Raw genomic sequence first — 15773 nt, forward strand, 5'->3', positions numbered from 1 at the left:
GACATATGAGAATATACAAAGAGCATCTCACTTTTTAATGCATGACGAAACAGAATTTCACTTTAAAAGGAACCCTGGCTATAAGACTTGTATGCCTTAAATGTCCATAATAGATTAGCACTGCCCTGAGGTAAATAAATATTACTATAAAATGTGTCTTTGTTATTCTAACATTAGTAAACAATCACTCATAGTTGTCTGGGTCATAATGTCAGATGGCTGAACTCATCTTTGCTCAACTCACTTCACCCTACCATGAGACAGACATTGTCTTCTGTTCAGCCTTCTCAATTCAAAGCAGAGTGCAAAACTGTGCAGTATACATTTAAGTAAAGGGTGGTGTCTGCATGGCACCCGTTTGCCTATGCCAACCGAGAGAACGCAGAATGTTTGCGGTCACCACTTTTGTGGAAGCCGTAAACTCACCTTTAGTATATAAATTAGTGATTGACCGATGTGCATTCGCATTATAGGGCCAATGCCGATATCAATATCTAATGGCATAGGATGGCTGAGAACAGGATGGCCTCCCTCATCCATCCCCCACTGTACTTCTCCCATCCCAGGGAGCCCCACAATCTATTGCTTCACCCCACCTCGGGTGTCCCTCACACAGGGGTTGAGTTAACCTGGGCGTCCCTCAGAGGGCCAATTCACTGGGCATGTCCCTGATGGCCGCGCACGCGCGCGTGTGTGTGTGTGTGTGTGTGTGTGTGTGTGTGTGTGTGTGTGTGTGTGTGTGTGTAATATAAACAAATGCCATCATTGATATGGTTCTCTGCCTCATAGTTCTGCTTATTCTATAATAGTAACCTTATGAGCAGACTACACATCCAGTACGCTGTTCCAGAACTAATAAATGCTAATAAACGCAGAGCCAATCAAGGCACACACACACACACACACACACACACACGCCAATCAAGGCTATAACCATAACGTCTCTGCTATAACTGTCGGCAGAACATTCAGTGGTCCAAATGTATGTAAGAAGAATCTTAATATGTTTTAAAGAGATACATGATGTGTTTTAAACCAGTTACATCACATAGGTACTTCAAAGTAACCATCATAGCAAATCGTCTAGCTAACGTGAGCTGTACAATAATTATGTATTACTTTTATCTTGTTCATCTTGATACACTGCTTCTTCATGCATCTTCTCATGCATTTAAAAAGGTTTTTATCCTTTGATATAGTAAAGATCTCTGTTAGGTTCGTCACCATATTGATAATGTCAAATTGATTAAATGATGCATGATATTTTTTTCTCTCTCTGAGTTTCTGAGTCAACGCTCCAAACTTCATGAGGCATTATAGTGCAATTTTCCAAGTTCTAAATATTCGCGCTGTAAGTGGTCTCGAATGTGGCATTATTGACGCTATGTAAAAGCCATGCCTCTGCTACCGGAATGCCAGGATGCCGACTAAAACACACTGGGGCAGCGTTATGCCGACTAAAACACACTGGGGCAGCATTATGCCGACTAAAACACACTGGGGCAGCATTATGCCGACTAAAACACACTGGGGCAGCATTATGCCGACTAAAACACACTGGGGCAGCATTATGCCGACTTTGTTTGGTTCAGTGTAAACGAGCAACATGTAAACAGCCAACTCATTACCACAACCACATCATTGACCTTGTTATAAGATATGGCTTAGAAATTGACCACCCTATAAAATACCTCACACCTATAAAGTACCTTAAAATACTGCCTTTTCAGATCATCACCTAATAACATTCAACATGCAATAAGAACTCTACGCAACGTCGGAATGAACCCACTTCTACAGCCGTTGTTTATCTGACAAGACTACAACAGGATTCATGGCAAAACTACCAGCTGCACTTGCCTCAGCTCTTACTTCTGGCACTGAAAGCACATCCCCACCTCATAGCGACCTACTAACAGTTGGTGTCACAAGTGTGCCTTGCTCAACCCTTGACACTGTTGCACCACTGAAAAAGAGAATGAGAAAAACAGACAAAAAAAAAGACTTGCCCCATGAAACACTGATGGGACTCCACCAAACTTCAGGGCCTGGCATGGCAGCATAGTCTTGTAAGCTATAAAAGACCACTTTCTGTGGTGAAAATCTGCTTACTATTCATATATACAACCCAAGGTTTCTCTTTAACACCATTTCTAGACTAACAAAAAACTACAATACAATTGAACATTCTGTTCCTATAACAGTAATGATTTTGTGACCTTTTTCAATAACAAAATTTGAAGAGAAAAACTTCAGTCTCCTCTCCCCAACGACCCTAGAGCCCTTCCAGGATGCACTACCTCTGTAACACCACCATCACCTGGTGCACTCCTAGTATCCTTTACACCCATTGACCTCCCTCAACTCAATTCCCTGAACTCCTCTCCTTTCCAAAAGCAGAGCCAGTAAACTACTTGCAAACATGTCTCCTAAACATGTCTCCTTGCACCAGAATTGAGCAAATTAACCTTCCTCCGGGAGCCACACCTTTGTAAAAACAAGATAAAAAAAAAAAAAAAATCAATATCCACATAATAATATCCAGATCTCTCTCTCTCTACCAGGGTTTTTACTGGCACCGATACACCTTGCTGTGTTTAAAAAGCAATTAACAGTTGTGAAACACTCCAAGGAACTCCAATTGTAATATAGTTAAACGATATCCACAATAAACTGATTAGGCATATGCCAGCTGGTCTGAGGAAATTATTTGAGTATCTGACCTTCATGGAATATTTCAGTTTTTTTCCACTAGCAAAATGAGGGCAAATTATCAGAGACAGCAATCTTCCTTCAGAGCAGATTATTTGTGTGCATCAACTCATCAAGTAAAGACAAGATCACCTTTGTAATGATCGTACTTGAGTAAGGATCAATGTGTGGTGTTATTTTTACTTACGTTTCCATGTTGTCTCCCTCAAGTACAGTTTGAACAGGTAAATAACCCATACGTGGGTGCTTGGCAAAATAGCGCTTTGTTCTGAATTTGTTCTTCAGCACCTTTGCAAAGTCTCGAACATCTTCTCCTGATGTTGTCTGAGAAAATTGTAAAAAGAAACCAATAAATCTGATTTATACAACGCTTTGGAGAATATATATTACTTTCCTTTATCACATACTGGTTGCACACACACAAACACACACACACAGACACACACAGACGTACCGGTGTGCAGTACTCCACCATAGGATACTGCATCTTGTGGCCTTTGGCGACTCTTCCAGAGAAAAAGCAACTTTGGCAGATATCATAATTGAAGTGCTTTAAGCTTCGATATCTGAAAGAGAAACAGAGAAAATATGAGATGGATACAAGCTTTTTATATATACAGCAGGGTTGTCAAATGTAACAAAAAGACATTAAATCAGCCTACGTTTCACCATAACAAGCATATGTAGGTACAGAAGTGAATCTTAAATGCCTGAAGGTTCAATACTGTATCGCCTCTCAATAATGGCATTATTTATTATAAGTTGACAAGTTGAGCAATGAAAAACAAATACCGTAGAAAGGCTATATTAAAAATACAGGCCGCAAAGTAGAAACTCAATGCAACAAAAGTGAATGCACCTGTGATCTGTGAAACTCAAGTTAGAAAACTTGTGATCATTGAAACAAAATCCAGTATACCTGTGACTTCCAATTAGCCTAATTGTGTGGCTCTAAAATGACCTGTGAACAGCAAAACGTTCTCAGTTTTGGACCTATGGGTTGTGTCTATTGGACCTATGGGCTGTGTCTATTGGACCTATGGGCTGTGTCTATTGGACCTATGGGTTGTGTCTATTGGACCTATGGGCTGTGTCTATTGGACCTATGGGCTGTGTCTATTGGACCTATGGGCTGTGTCTATTGGACCTATGGGCTGTGTCAACCTGCAAGTCTGAACCATGGCTCCACATGGAAAATCATTGCAAGAGGAATTGAAATAATCTGATGGTGAGACTCTTAAACTTGAACAACTTAAAATCAATCAAAACACAGTTCCAGCGCTTGTTGGAGGGTATATAGAACGAACCATCGCACCACTCAGTCACAGTGGCCCTCCTCCTAAAATCACTTGCACAATCTAGCTGTGAAGAACAGATGGGCAAGTGCTTCAGTGCATTGCACACTCATTCAACAAAATACTATTTGGGCGGTTATGATAAAACAAGAAAATCAATGCTTTAACAGCTACACGTAGGCAAGTAGATAAAGTGAGGGAGAGATGGCAAGACATAAAAGGCAAACATTTGCTTTTAACAGGGCCCAAGTGAGCAACACTGGTGCTCAGTGCGTCGTCAGCAGCTCCTTGTACATCTCCTCCCATGGCTCTGCCCAAAAGACCCACTTTTCCCTTGACCAGCCCATGAATGCATTGGCATCAGCAGGAAAAGTGCAACTTGACACTATGCACTATGCTCTTTGTACCATATGCGCTGGTGTGTGCTTTTGTCTATTCCAGAGGCCCAGCTGAAAACTAAAGGGGACAGAGCATTTGCAGTCAGGGTATATATATATATATATATATATATATATTTATTATTTATCGAATACCTGATGATTGTATGAGTTACTTTGCTGCCTCTGTGAAGCACTTTGTAACATGGATTTTGAAAAGTGGTATATAAATAAATATTATTATTGTCATTATTATTATAAATAATAATAATAATCATCATCATAATAATTTAGTTTGACAAATGAACTGCACTACCAACGCAGGCCACTGGATGGCCCTGTTTACACTCATGACTCCATTGAAGTGTGCCACTGAGGAGGGGTTTAATAACTATTGAACGGAGAGAGCAAGATACTTCATTGCAATACATGTCTATCTTTGAATCGTTATTGGCAAAGGTCAAATGAGATGGAATTAATAAATATATCCTCATAATATTCATTTCAAATAATGTGTGTCGTTTTTTTTGCCATTTCATTGTGCTACCCAGATCAAGTTAAATCACAGTGCATTTGCTATCCAGCTAGTTATCCAGCAGATAACATTTGTTGATGGTGTTCAACTTTCTTTCCTACTGTGAGGCGCATTGTGTTACCTCCTTGTATGAAATGCGCCGTACAAATAAAGTTTGATTTGATTTGAACTGTTTAAGGGTGTTCAATTCTGAACAATGTGTGTTGTGCGTTGTGTGTGTGTGTGTGTGTGTGTGTGTGTGTCTGTGTGTGTGTTAGTAGTGTGTGTGAGTGTGTGTGTGTGTGTTAGTAGTGTGTGTGTGTTACCTGAAACCAATGATGGGACACTCTTTGCATATATTGCACTTGGCCTGGTGTTTGGCGGTCTCAGCAGCAGCCACACGGTGTAACACTGGTAGCCACACCATAGACTGCGGCTCCAGCCTCATCCAATCCAGAAACACCGCAGCTTCCAACTCTGGCTTATTATTTGCCTAAAGAAAAACATGTTGCTAGTAATGGAGCTTCATTGAGGTAGCTGTATGTCTGTTTTATATATATATATATATATATATAGTATCTATGTAAGTATGTACACATGTATGTAAACGGCGTCGTTTGGCACTGCCGTCCGTGCAAGCACGGCAATCCAGACTATTTTCATTTGTAGTTCCACGTTGGTGGAACGAACTGCCTAGTACTACCAGAGCAGGGGCGTCCCTCTCTACCTTCAAGAAGCTTTTGAAGACCCAACTCTTCAGAGAGCACCTCACCTCCTAACTGGCACCTGACTAGCGCTTAACTTGCACTTCAGCAGTTACATTCCTGCACTTCTTTTCCTTTTTTCTAGGTCGTTGTTTTTCTAATTCTCATGTAAAGTAGTATTTATTGTTACACCATGCTTTTTTATTGCTCTTAGCTTGACTGTTCTCTCCCTTGTACGTCGCTTTGGACAAAAGCGTCTGCTAAATGACTAAATGTAAATGTAAATGTAAACGTGTTAAGATGCTACACACAAACTGGAAGCAGCTCCTGACACTCGGCTCGATGTTGCTACCACCAAACGCTGCGACCTCCCCGAGCTGCCGTGGGATCTGGATGGAGTCGTGGAGCAGGAGACCCAACCTCCTCTGATCACAGAATCCTGTCACACTGGCAACTTGTCTGAAGAGAACTAGGAGAAAAGGGAGAAACAGACTGGTTTCAATGAAAGTTCTCAGGAGAGGTATTTTAAACTCGGTAGTGTGTGATTTTGACAAACTGAGTCCAGAGTCCAGTTGTCATTCATACACAGTCATACCGGTGGTGGTAAGCTACCTCAGTAGCCACAGCTGCCCTGGGGCAGACTGACAGAAGCGTGGCTGCCAATCAGCGCCAACGGCCCCTCTGACCACCACCAACATTCATTCATATTCATACGATGCAATGCATGTCTTTATGATTTAAATGCACCCCCCCCCCCCCCCAATAAGCTGTTTTTGTATCGGCGTTTAGCCTGGCAGATTCCCCTCCTCAGGTTGGCCCTGGCTGCCCAGTAACCCTCCTGGTCACCAGAGCTGAAGGCTGCCTCTCTCTCTTCGAGTAGGAGGCAAAGCTGTCTGTTGATTCAGGGCTTCTGGTAGGGGAAGTTTTTATTTGTTTTTTGTGTTGTGTTGTCACTCTGTCCACAAACCTGTTGATGTGATCCAGGACAGGTGTTGGTGTATGAGTCAAATGTTAGTATGAAAGTCGATTGTGACTGACTGAGCAGCACACACAAATCTTGATTGATGGTCCTTGATGTGGGGTCCCCATGTTTGATGACCCGGGTGTACAGCCCGGGGAACAGGAACAATGAGAGAGATGGCCTGACTGACTGTCACGGGTGTTAACATGATCTAAGGTTTTACATCCCTGTGTGGTTCAGGAGACATTTTGGTTCAAATGTGGAAGTATGGATCTCAAAGTGCAGTGGTTGTCCTCGGCAACAACAGAGGCCCTAGCATGGTCTGCAGCTTGTGAATAGCTGCACATAGAAGCATCATGTTTTGTTTTGTTTACATAAATGCATATGCAACCACCCTTGCCTTAACCGGAGACTGCTGCTGCTCTGCCAGTAATGAATACCTGGCAGAGCTTATTGGCCTCCTGGTCTCCAGACCTGTGCCCCATGCCTTGAGTAGTAGTAAGAAACCCTTTCTGTTCATCCAGGGCTTTGATTTGGGAATGTTTTGATCTGCCTGGGTGGGTGTTACAATGTCCACACACCTGCTGATATGGACCAGGACAGGTGTTGGTGTAGCGGTCGATATTCATGTGTGAGTCCATGATGGCCTGGGCACACTCCAGTCTGTGTCAGAACTGGCACTGGAGAACAGAGTTGCTTTTTAAGAAGCAATGGGGAACGGAACACCCCATTAAACACGCAAGAAATGCCTTCACAGCACTACATTGCCAATAATAATGCCAAAAGATGCCAGTTAGCAAGCTCTAATCAGTGCCAACAGGGCTGTTGGTAGTGTTTGCAAGGGTTTTGCGTGCGTTTTAGGCAGGTAGCTCGCTAGTTTTAGACCAAAACTCCATAACTCTTTAATGACCGGGCTGTGCTTGGGGAGCTGGAAAAAAGACAGGTAAGCCTATCACAGGTGGGAGAGGGGTGTGGCTTTGAACAGACAGGTAAGCCTATCACAGGTGGGAGAGGGGTGTGGCTTTGAACAGACAGGTAAGCCTATCACAGGTGGGAGAGGGGTGTGGCTTTGAACAGACAGGTAAGCCTATCACAGGAGGGAGAGGGGTGTGGCTTTGAACAGACAGGTAAGCCTATCACAGGTGGGAGAGGGGTGTGGCTTTGAACAGACAGGTAAGCCTATCACAGGTGGGAGAGGGGTGTGGCTTTGAACAGACAGGTAAGCCTATCACAGGTGGGAGAGGGGTGTGGCTTTGAACAGACAGGTAAGCCTATCACAGGTGGGAGAGGGGTGTGGCTTTGAACAGACAGGTAAGCCTATCACAGGTGGGAGAGGGGTGTGGCTTTGAACAGACAGGTAAGCCGATCACAGGTGGGAGAGGGGTGTGGCTTTGAACAGACAGGTAAGCCTATCACAGGTGGGAGAGGGGTGTGGCTTGGTAGGCATCAGCCACATTTGTGTAGACGTGGTCCAAGATTTTCATGAGACATTTCGGTGAAATCTTGGAAGTACAGTTCTTAGATTGCAGTGATTGAAGTTCTCAGCGACAATAAAGTCCCCCGTCTGGTGATAGTGTTTGTAGTTCCCCGATAGCAGAACTGAGCTCTTTGGTAGATAGATATATAGGCTTCCCCTTAATTATCAGATGTAGCAGATCAGCAGAGCAATGGCAGTCTGTGCACCATGTTTTGTGCCCATAAATGAAAAAGCCACCGCCCACCCTTAATTGTTTCAGCTGCTACTCCGTCCGCCCTGAAGACAGGGCGCCCCTCCAGTCCCACCACTTGGTTTGAGACGCCATTGTTTGTTTGTTTGTTTGTTTGTTTGTTTGTTGTTTGTTTCTTCATAAAGAACATGGGGCTGCAGCCCAAGAGCCTTCTCTAAGTAAGGGTCCAAGGCCTTAGTTTGTCCTGCAGCCCCTCCAGTTCAATCTTCACACCAATTTCTATTTCCCAGTCTATTCAATGGCCACCAAAACACAGAGGATGTGCTGGCTGGGCACCCGTAGTCATGCCACACTGTTTCCATTAGTGTTATTGTATAGAAGGTTAAACACAATTCTATTATCATTTTCAGTACATTGCTTTTATTTTATTTTATTCTCTTATATTTCCCTAAAATGAAGCCCAGTGGTCATTTCTGCAGTGTGGACCTCACTTTCAGTTGTATTAAGTAAGTTCTACATAGTATCTCTCAATTCATTTCCTCCTTATATCATCGTGAAACGGCAGCCCCTCCTTTCTACCAACACTCCTGCCACTACCCGCAACATTTAAACTGATCACCACTTTTTGACTACACCCGCACACACACACGCATCCATGCACCAGTTGGTAATGTTGGAATGTAGCGCGGTGCCGGCAACCGTGTCTCTGTTCCATCATCAAACATCACAATTCACAAATAACCGAAGTGTGGAAGTGAGCCAATCATGTTCAGTAGGGGCTGTTACTTACATCTGTATTTGTCCTCTAGATGCGCTTTGCAGAGGGAGATGATGCCGGTCTTCAACGACAGCGCTCTTATCTTACCACTTCTGCCACTGTGAAACCAACATATCAAACCCTTATAACGTTTTATGCTACTGACCTTAAATCAGTCAGACGTCAAAACATGGTGAAACCATAACAATTAACAAAGCACAGCAAGTGTCTAAGGGCATTGATGGAGATAATTTCCAAACACTGTTAATGATACAAGGAATATATTAATACAAGGCACTTGATTCATATATTCGTGAAGCCCAATTGCAATTGAATAAATATACTGATCTACAGCTCCGGAGTCCTGAGGTAACTAGGGTGAATTTTCACCTAACAGGCATTCTCGTACTCCATACCATACTATCCCAGACAAGATCCCACTCCAACACAATGTTAAAATAGTTAAAGTAAACACACCCACACTACAGGGACAATAACAGGTGATCCGGACTAAAACAGGCATCCATGAAAATAAAACAGAATGTCGTGAAAGAGGACTTAAGACTTTAGGATTTAAGCCCAGGGAGGTATTATTATGTTTGAGTGTACATACATGTCGTAGACGTTGAGCAGCCAATTTAAACACATGTCCACACAGAGCGGTACATTGACCAGGCTGCTGTACTGCTTCTCCAGTCGGGTATAGATGTTGGTGAGACAGGACCCCAGCTGAACCACGTCTACCAGCTGCTCGTTCTGCCTCAGTCCCTGTTGCTCAAAGGCCTCCACTGCCGTCGACATCCCCAGCAGATCCACTGTAGACAAACACAGACCTGTTTATTACATTTTAACTTCTCTCAAACCCATCACACATCGTTTACATATCTGATTGAGCAAAATCACATTCCTCTTAAAGGTTTACATATTGTTGCATACTTCGTAGACCTGAAGTCACTCTGAACTCATAATGCACAGTGGAACAATTTAGTCAACTTAGTTAAAAAAATATATATTTGTAAATGCAGGTTCAGATTAAATTGTCCAAGGATACATCCTTGATATTTTATTAAAAAATATAAAATACTGCAGATAAGAAATGTCTGAGACATGAACATGCATGGAGGTGTGATTCTGATGAATGAAATCTGATCAATTTTGTCTGACCACCAAGCCACTGTTAGACACCTAGCTAATATGCCTATGGTCAGCGTGAAACATCCTACTGATCCTACTCACAGCACAGGGCTTTCTGAAGACGCCTTAACTTCATGGCTGTTCGGTAGGCAGAGAAGCGCACATTGTTCAGGTCCGCTGTGTGAGAGAAAGAAGAAACATGGACATGAGAGGTCAGTAACAATACATAGATAGATAGAGATGGATACTTTATTAATCCCGAGGGAAATATTAGGATACCCTGCAATAGAGGTACAAATCCTATTACATGAACATGCATGTGTAAGAATTAGTACAAAAGTCATGGAGAAACTGCTGTGTACAGAGGTAGGTAAAGAAAAGGCCAAAGCTATTCCAAAGCTTTCTTCAAAAACCAAAACGTGTCTGATGGATACGCTTGTACAGCTGGTAAAAGGAAAAAAATATATCCTATCCAAAACGATCTGTGAGCAGTTATGGAATTACTTTGGTCTCTCTTTCCACATATACATTTTGTGTTTGGTCGATTATTTCTCTGTTGTTACAATGCTAATTGGCATTGTATTTTATATTGTTGGAAATCCTGTTTATTTACCTTTACAATGATGTCCAACTTGTAAGGATCATGCATTTGTGGGATGAGCAGCACAGCTGATTATGTGGGTAGCACCCAGGTAAAATGACCAACATTCTCTGCCAACGCTAAACAGTGTATTCTCCTGTTGGTGTTGACTCTTGTTTTGAGTTGTTTGGTGGATTGGAGGATTGAACTCTCGATCAGTAACAAGGAACAAACAAGACATATTGGCAATTATACAATTTATTCATTTAATACACCGTCAGGAGCCTCAGTAGCCGGTGGAAGATCCATACGCAGCCACAACAGCCTGGCACCTCTTCCTCATGCCGGTCACCAACCTGGTCACACGTTGCTGTGGGATGGCATTCCATTCCTCAACCAGGAGTCGTTGCAGGTCAGCCAGCGTGGTTGTGTTGGACACTCGCCCAAGCTGATCCCACAAGTGTTCAATTGGGTTGAGGTCTGGACTCATGGCAGGCCATTCCATTCTCTCTACTCCCACATTCTGGAGGTAGTCTGTGATAACCCTGTCTTTGTTTGTTCCTTGTTACTGATCGAGAGTTCAATCATCCAATCCACCAGACAACTCTTGAACTTGGCATTCAAAAGGCCTTTTTCTTTATCCACTGTTCCTTGCTTGCACTACGGGTCAGGCAAAGGGTGATCATAACAGAAGCTGTGCTAATGGCGTAAAAAAGTGGTGTCATTAAAACGAATCTGCACTAATTAGGAGGCATTCCATGAGTGGGGATATCATTGACCAACCCCGTTCGGACTCTTCACTGCTTGTAACCCTCCTGGCCCTCACTCCATAGTGAGCGAGCTTCACACAGCAGCAACCACGCTGTGAGAATAGGTGGGAGAGTGAGCGAGCTCCACACAGCAGCAACCACGCTGTGAGAATAGGGGGGGAGTGAGCGAGCGTCACACAGCAGTAACCACGCTGTGAGAATAGGTGGGGAGACCTAGATTTGCTGATGTCATTGACACAAAGCGGGGAGCAATCAAGCATAAATAGGTCGAGTAATTAGTGGATCTGGCGAAGACTTTTTATCAGCCAATTACAATGATTGGGCCGTATCTTATTTAACGTTCACACGAAGCTCAGAAATAGTTCTACAATGGAGTAAACAGCAGTTTACAACAAGAGAGGCAGAACGGAGGTTCTTGTGTCTACCCAACATGATATCATTTTGAAGTTTTGTGGGAAAGGTGTTGCTTTGAAGTAAGTCATTTTAAATATGGAACTCCCACATATGTGTGTGGACAAACCCCGGCACTGTGCGGACCCACCCATGTTTGCATATTAGTCCCCATAAAACATAACATAAAATACCAGTAATCTATTCTGCAGTAAAGACGTTCTAAAATCCTGGTCTTCTATTGTGATGTCTTGCTACAGAGAAGGCAAAGACAACTGCTATTCTTAAAACAAAATGGTCGAGAGGGGGAATAAACCTAAATGATAGAAATCCAAATAAGTGCTGATCCAGTGGCAGTCCTGAGTAAGGGTTTTACATTTCATTCATTCTAGCAGCTATAGAGTACCAGTGAAGGGTGTTCAGCAGAGGACATGTCATACATGTTTAACTCTTTAGCTGATACAAGTTCAAATGGGCTGCCGCATCCTTGAATCATCTTCAGTGATTTCACGACACATGCACAATGCAGTCTTATCAAAGCGATAAGACCTCAAGACAAAAGCTGCATGGTCAGAGAAACTCTGCTGATCATCGATTGTGATGCCCAAGTAGCAGCTTTAGTTGGGGTCAATGACGAGTCGAGTTGGATTTGTGGGATAGCTGGATTGGACTGGGTATACCTACCAGGAGCTCCGACTTAGAAAGACAGAGGTGAAGATGATGGCCCTGCATCCAAACTGAAATATCACTGATGTCTGGTATCACCATAGTTGGACATACAGCTAGTTCAGATATGATTTGCCAAAGTAACGGGGCTTCATGCTTATTATTGATGCTGCGTCAGATATCTTTTTAAACATTTGGAGTTTTGAATTGGTATTTTTGAAGGACAAATTAAAAGATGCAGTCCTCAATTCTGGGAGAATTAGCAGAATTGCTATTTACATTTATGCACTCAAAATATTACAAAGTCTGTTCGGGAAATCAGCATAATAATTTTTAGGATGTGTTGCTGAATTTGTGTCACCTGAGTCAATCATGCCAATGGAAAGTCTAATGACAAATGCACTTATTTTGATTCCATATAATATTAGATTATTAAATTGTGACCCAACACCACGGAATTAGTTGCTTTGTGTACCAATTGGCTGTTAAAGTTATAGTTAATAATTGATTTTCCTTTTTTAACAGACACCCCAACCTTGAAATGTATATTTCAATACACAGCAGGTGAAAAAAAGATTACATCTCAGAAGTATGATGGTAGGAACCATCACACTGGCAGACTCCCAATTCACACACACACACACACACACACACACACACACACAGACACAGACACACACACACAGACACACACACACACACAGACACAGACACACACAGACACACACACACAGTTGCTGACCCAAAGACTGGTAGAGTTCGGACATCTGGGGATGATCCCAACTCGTTGTTTGCGTCTGGTGGCTGAGGAGAAAAGATCAATAAATAAATGAAAACAGTCAAAACTGATGTCATATCAGGAATTTCCACAAACAAATTCAAGTAAAATGTTTTTTACCATCTGCCCTTTAAGTGCTCTTGAGCTCATCTTATGTATTGAGTTTAACTGCTCTGGCTGTAATTATAAATACTACAAGACAATTCAAAATAAATTGATTTTAATTCATTATAAATCAAACAACAGTTAATTAAAAGGTACACATGGACCTTCTATTTTGCATTGTAAACTGTTCAACTGGTACAATCATTTTTTTATTCTTCAAACTTGTTCAAGGCAAAAACAAAGAGATAATCTTGAGAAAATGTGACCACCATGGCAAAACCAAGCATAAAGTCCCAAAACTCAAACTTTGTACCTCCTCTTAGGTGCAAGGCCCATCGTAAATAAGTCTTTACATGGCTATCCGATATAATTTGAAGGAAGGAGGATTAAATTGAACGTGATATACACTGAGAGGAATTAAATATTGAACCAATTACACACCTTTATTTCACTTGAACAGTGTTTCAACCCTGTTTGCATTCCTTGAAAACATATGCTTAGTAGAACAAATATCAAACGTCCTTTGTAAATGTCTACATCACGTTACCGCAATGAACAATCGAGAATGTCATTAATGTTGGAAGTGTTACCCTGCTTAACATTATCCACTTAATGAACACTCATCTCATTACCGCTTAGTAGCCTACAGTGGTGATTGAAATGGCCTACTTCTCCTAAAACAAAGATAACAAAAATGATAGCTATAATCAAAGAATTACATTTCTGCACAATAAAGCTACTGCTGTGGAATGGCATTACTGATGTTAAACATACACTATCAACATAAGAAGTATGGGGATCTGCGAAATGCTTCCAATATCTTCACAGTGATACTGATTTGTTGTCCATGGTGAAAAAGTAATTCTGTGAGACAATGTTTTGATTAGGGAGGTACTAACTATGATGTATCTTAACTAACATTGGTGCGAAAAAACGAAAAAAGAATGCAGGGCTAGTTTAAAACTAGCAAGTATCAATCTAAGGTTTAAGACACACTTTGCACTGAAACTTACGATCAAACAGCAACTATCGTCAAGATTAAACCAGATTTGCATTTCCAGAAGGAAATACTTGTGCTGGCAAAGATAGATAGATAGATAGATAGATGGAGGTAAAGAGAGAGTTGAAAAACAGATAGATAGATGTATAGAGGTAAAGAGAGAGTGTATAAACAGATATATATAAATAGATAGATATGGAGGTAAAGAGAGAGTGGATAAACAGTTTACACATAAAGAACTTAAGAAAGAGATGGGGTAGTAGCAAAGACAAATATTAAGAAAAATGGATGGATGAATTGATATGATATGAGGGAAGTTAGATAAAGATAGACATAAACAGATAGATAGATAGATAAATAGATAGCTAGCATACTGTTTGCGTAGGTTTTCTACTACCTTTGTTTTAGAACCAGGAAGTGTAAAAATGCTAACCCTAAACATTACAAACTTCCACAACATTGGAAAAAGCTATGTACTGCATGCACAGAAGCCCTTTACTTAAGTATAAGGGGATTAATAAGATAACATAATATAAACATATTGTAGGTTGACTGCCTGATTGATTGATAGCCTTAGTACATAAGTACATAAGATTACATTAGATTAAAAACATATAAACCGAGTACATGAACAGACCAATGCATTCATATATTAAATAAACACAAAATGAGGTGTTCATTCCAATGTATTAAAGAGAGTGAGAAAATATAGAGTGTCTTTGATAGAGACAAACATAGGGAAAGAGAAATACATAAATAAAAATAGATTTAGAGAGAGTGAGTGAGACAAAGATAAATAAATTAAAGAGAAGGAATATGGAGGAAATGAGTGTGTGAAAGAAAGACAAATAAATTAAACAGATGGAGGTGTTAGATATTGAGATAGAGAATAGGATACAGTTAGGTCCATAATATTTGGACATTGACACAGTTTTCATCATTTTGGCTCTGTACACCACCACAATGGATTTTAAATGAAACAATCAAGATGTGCTTTAAGTGCAGACTTTCAGCTTTAACTTGAGGGTATTTACATCCAAATCAGGTGAACGGTGTAGGAATTACAACACATTTTATATGTGTTGTAATTCCTGCTCAGCTGTTCCATGGCCAGGTGTGTGTTATTCCCTCGTTATTTTATTTACAAGGAGCACATAAAAGGTCTAGAGTTCATTTCAAGTGTGGTATTTGTGTTTGGAATCTGTTGCTGTCAACTCTCAATATGAAGTCCAAAGAGCTGTCACTATCAGTGAAGCAAGCCATCATTAGGCTGAAAATCGAAACAAACCCATCAGAGAGATAGCAATCTCAGCAAGATGATCTCAGCAACACCAAAAGACCCGGAAGACCACGGAAAACAACT

General features: G+C 41.4%; 1 protein-coding gene across 1 annotated transcript in view; it reads right to left on the reverse strand.

Moving 5' to 3' along the window:
• The window catches only part of dmd (dystrophin), a 176651-nt gene that overhangs the window by 22135 nt on the left and 138743 nt on the right, over positions 1 to 15773 (reverse strand). The window contains exons 63-70 of the mRNA XM_031582290.2: positions 13270 to 13331; positions 10224 to 10298; positions 9601 to 9802; positions 9021 to 9106; positions 5914 to 6071; positions 5225 to 5391; positions 3167 to 3278; positions 2900 to 3036 (exon numbers count right to left, since the gene is read on the reverse strand). Coding sequence (XP_031438150.1) covers positions 2900 to 3036; positions 3167 to 3278; positions 5225 to 5391; positions 5914 to 6071; positions 9021 to 9106; positions 9601 to 9802; positions 10224 to 10298; positions 13270 to 13331 — 999 coding nt within the window. The remainder of the gene's footprint in view (positions 1 to 2899; positions 3037 to 3166; positions 3279 to 5224; positions 5392 to 5913; positions 6072 to 9020; positions 9107 to 9600; positions 9803 to 10223; positions 10299 to 13269; positions 13332 to 15773) is intronic.

The sequence above is a fragment of the Clupea harengus genome, chromosome 16, assembly GCF_900700415.2.
Source record: "Clupea harengus chromosome 16, Ch_v2.0.2, whole genome shotgun sequence".
Taxonomy (NCBI): Eukaryota; Metazoa; Chordata; class Actinopteri; order Clupeiformes; family Clupeidae; genus Clupea; species Clupea harengus.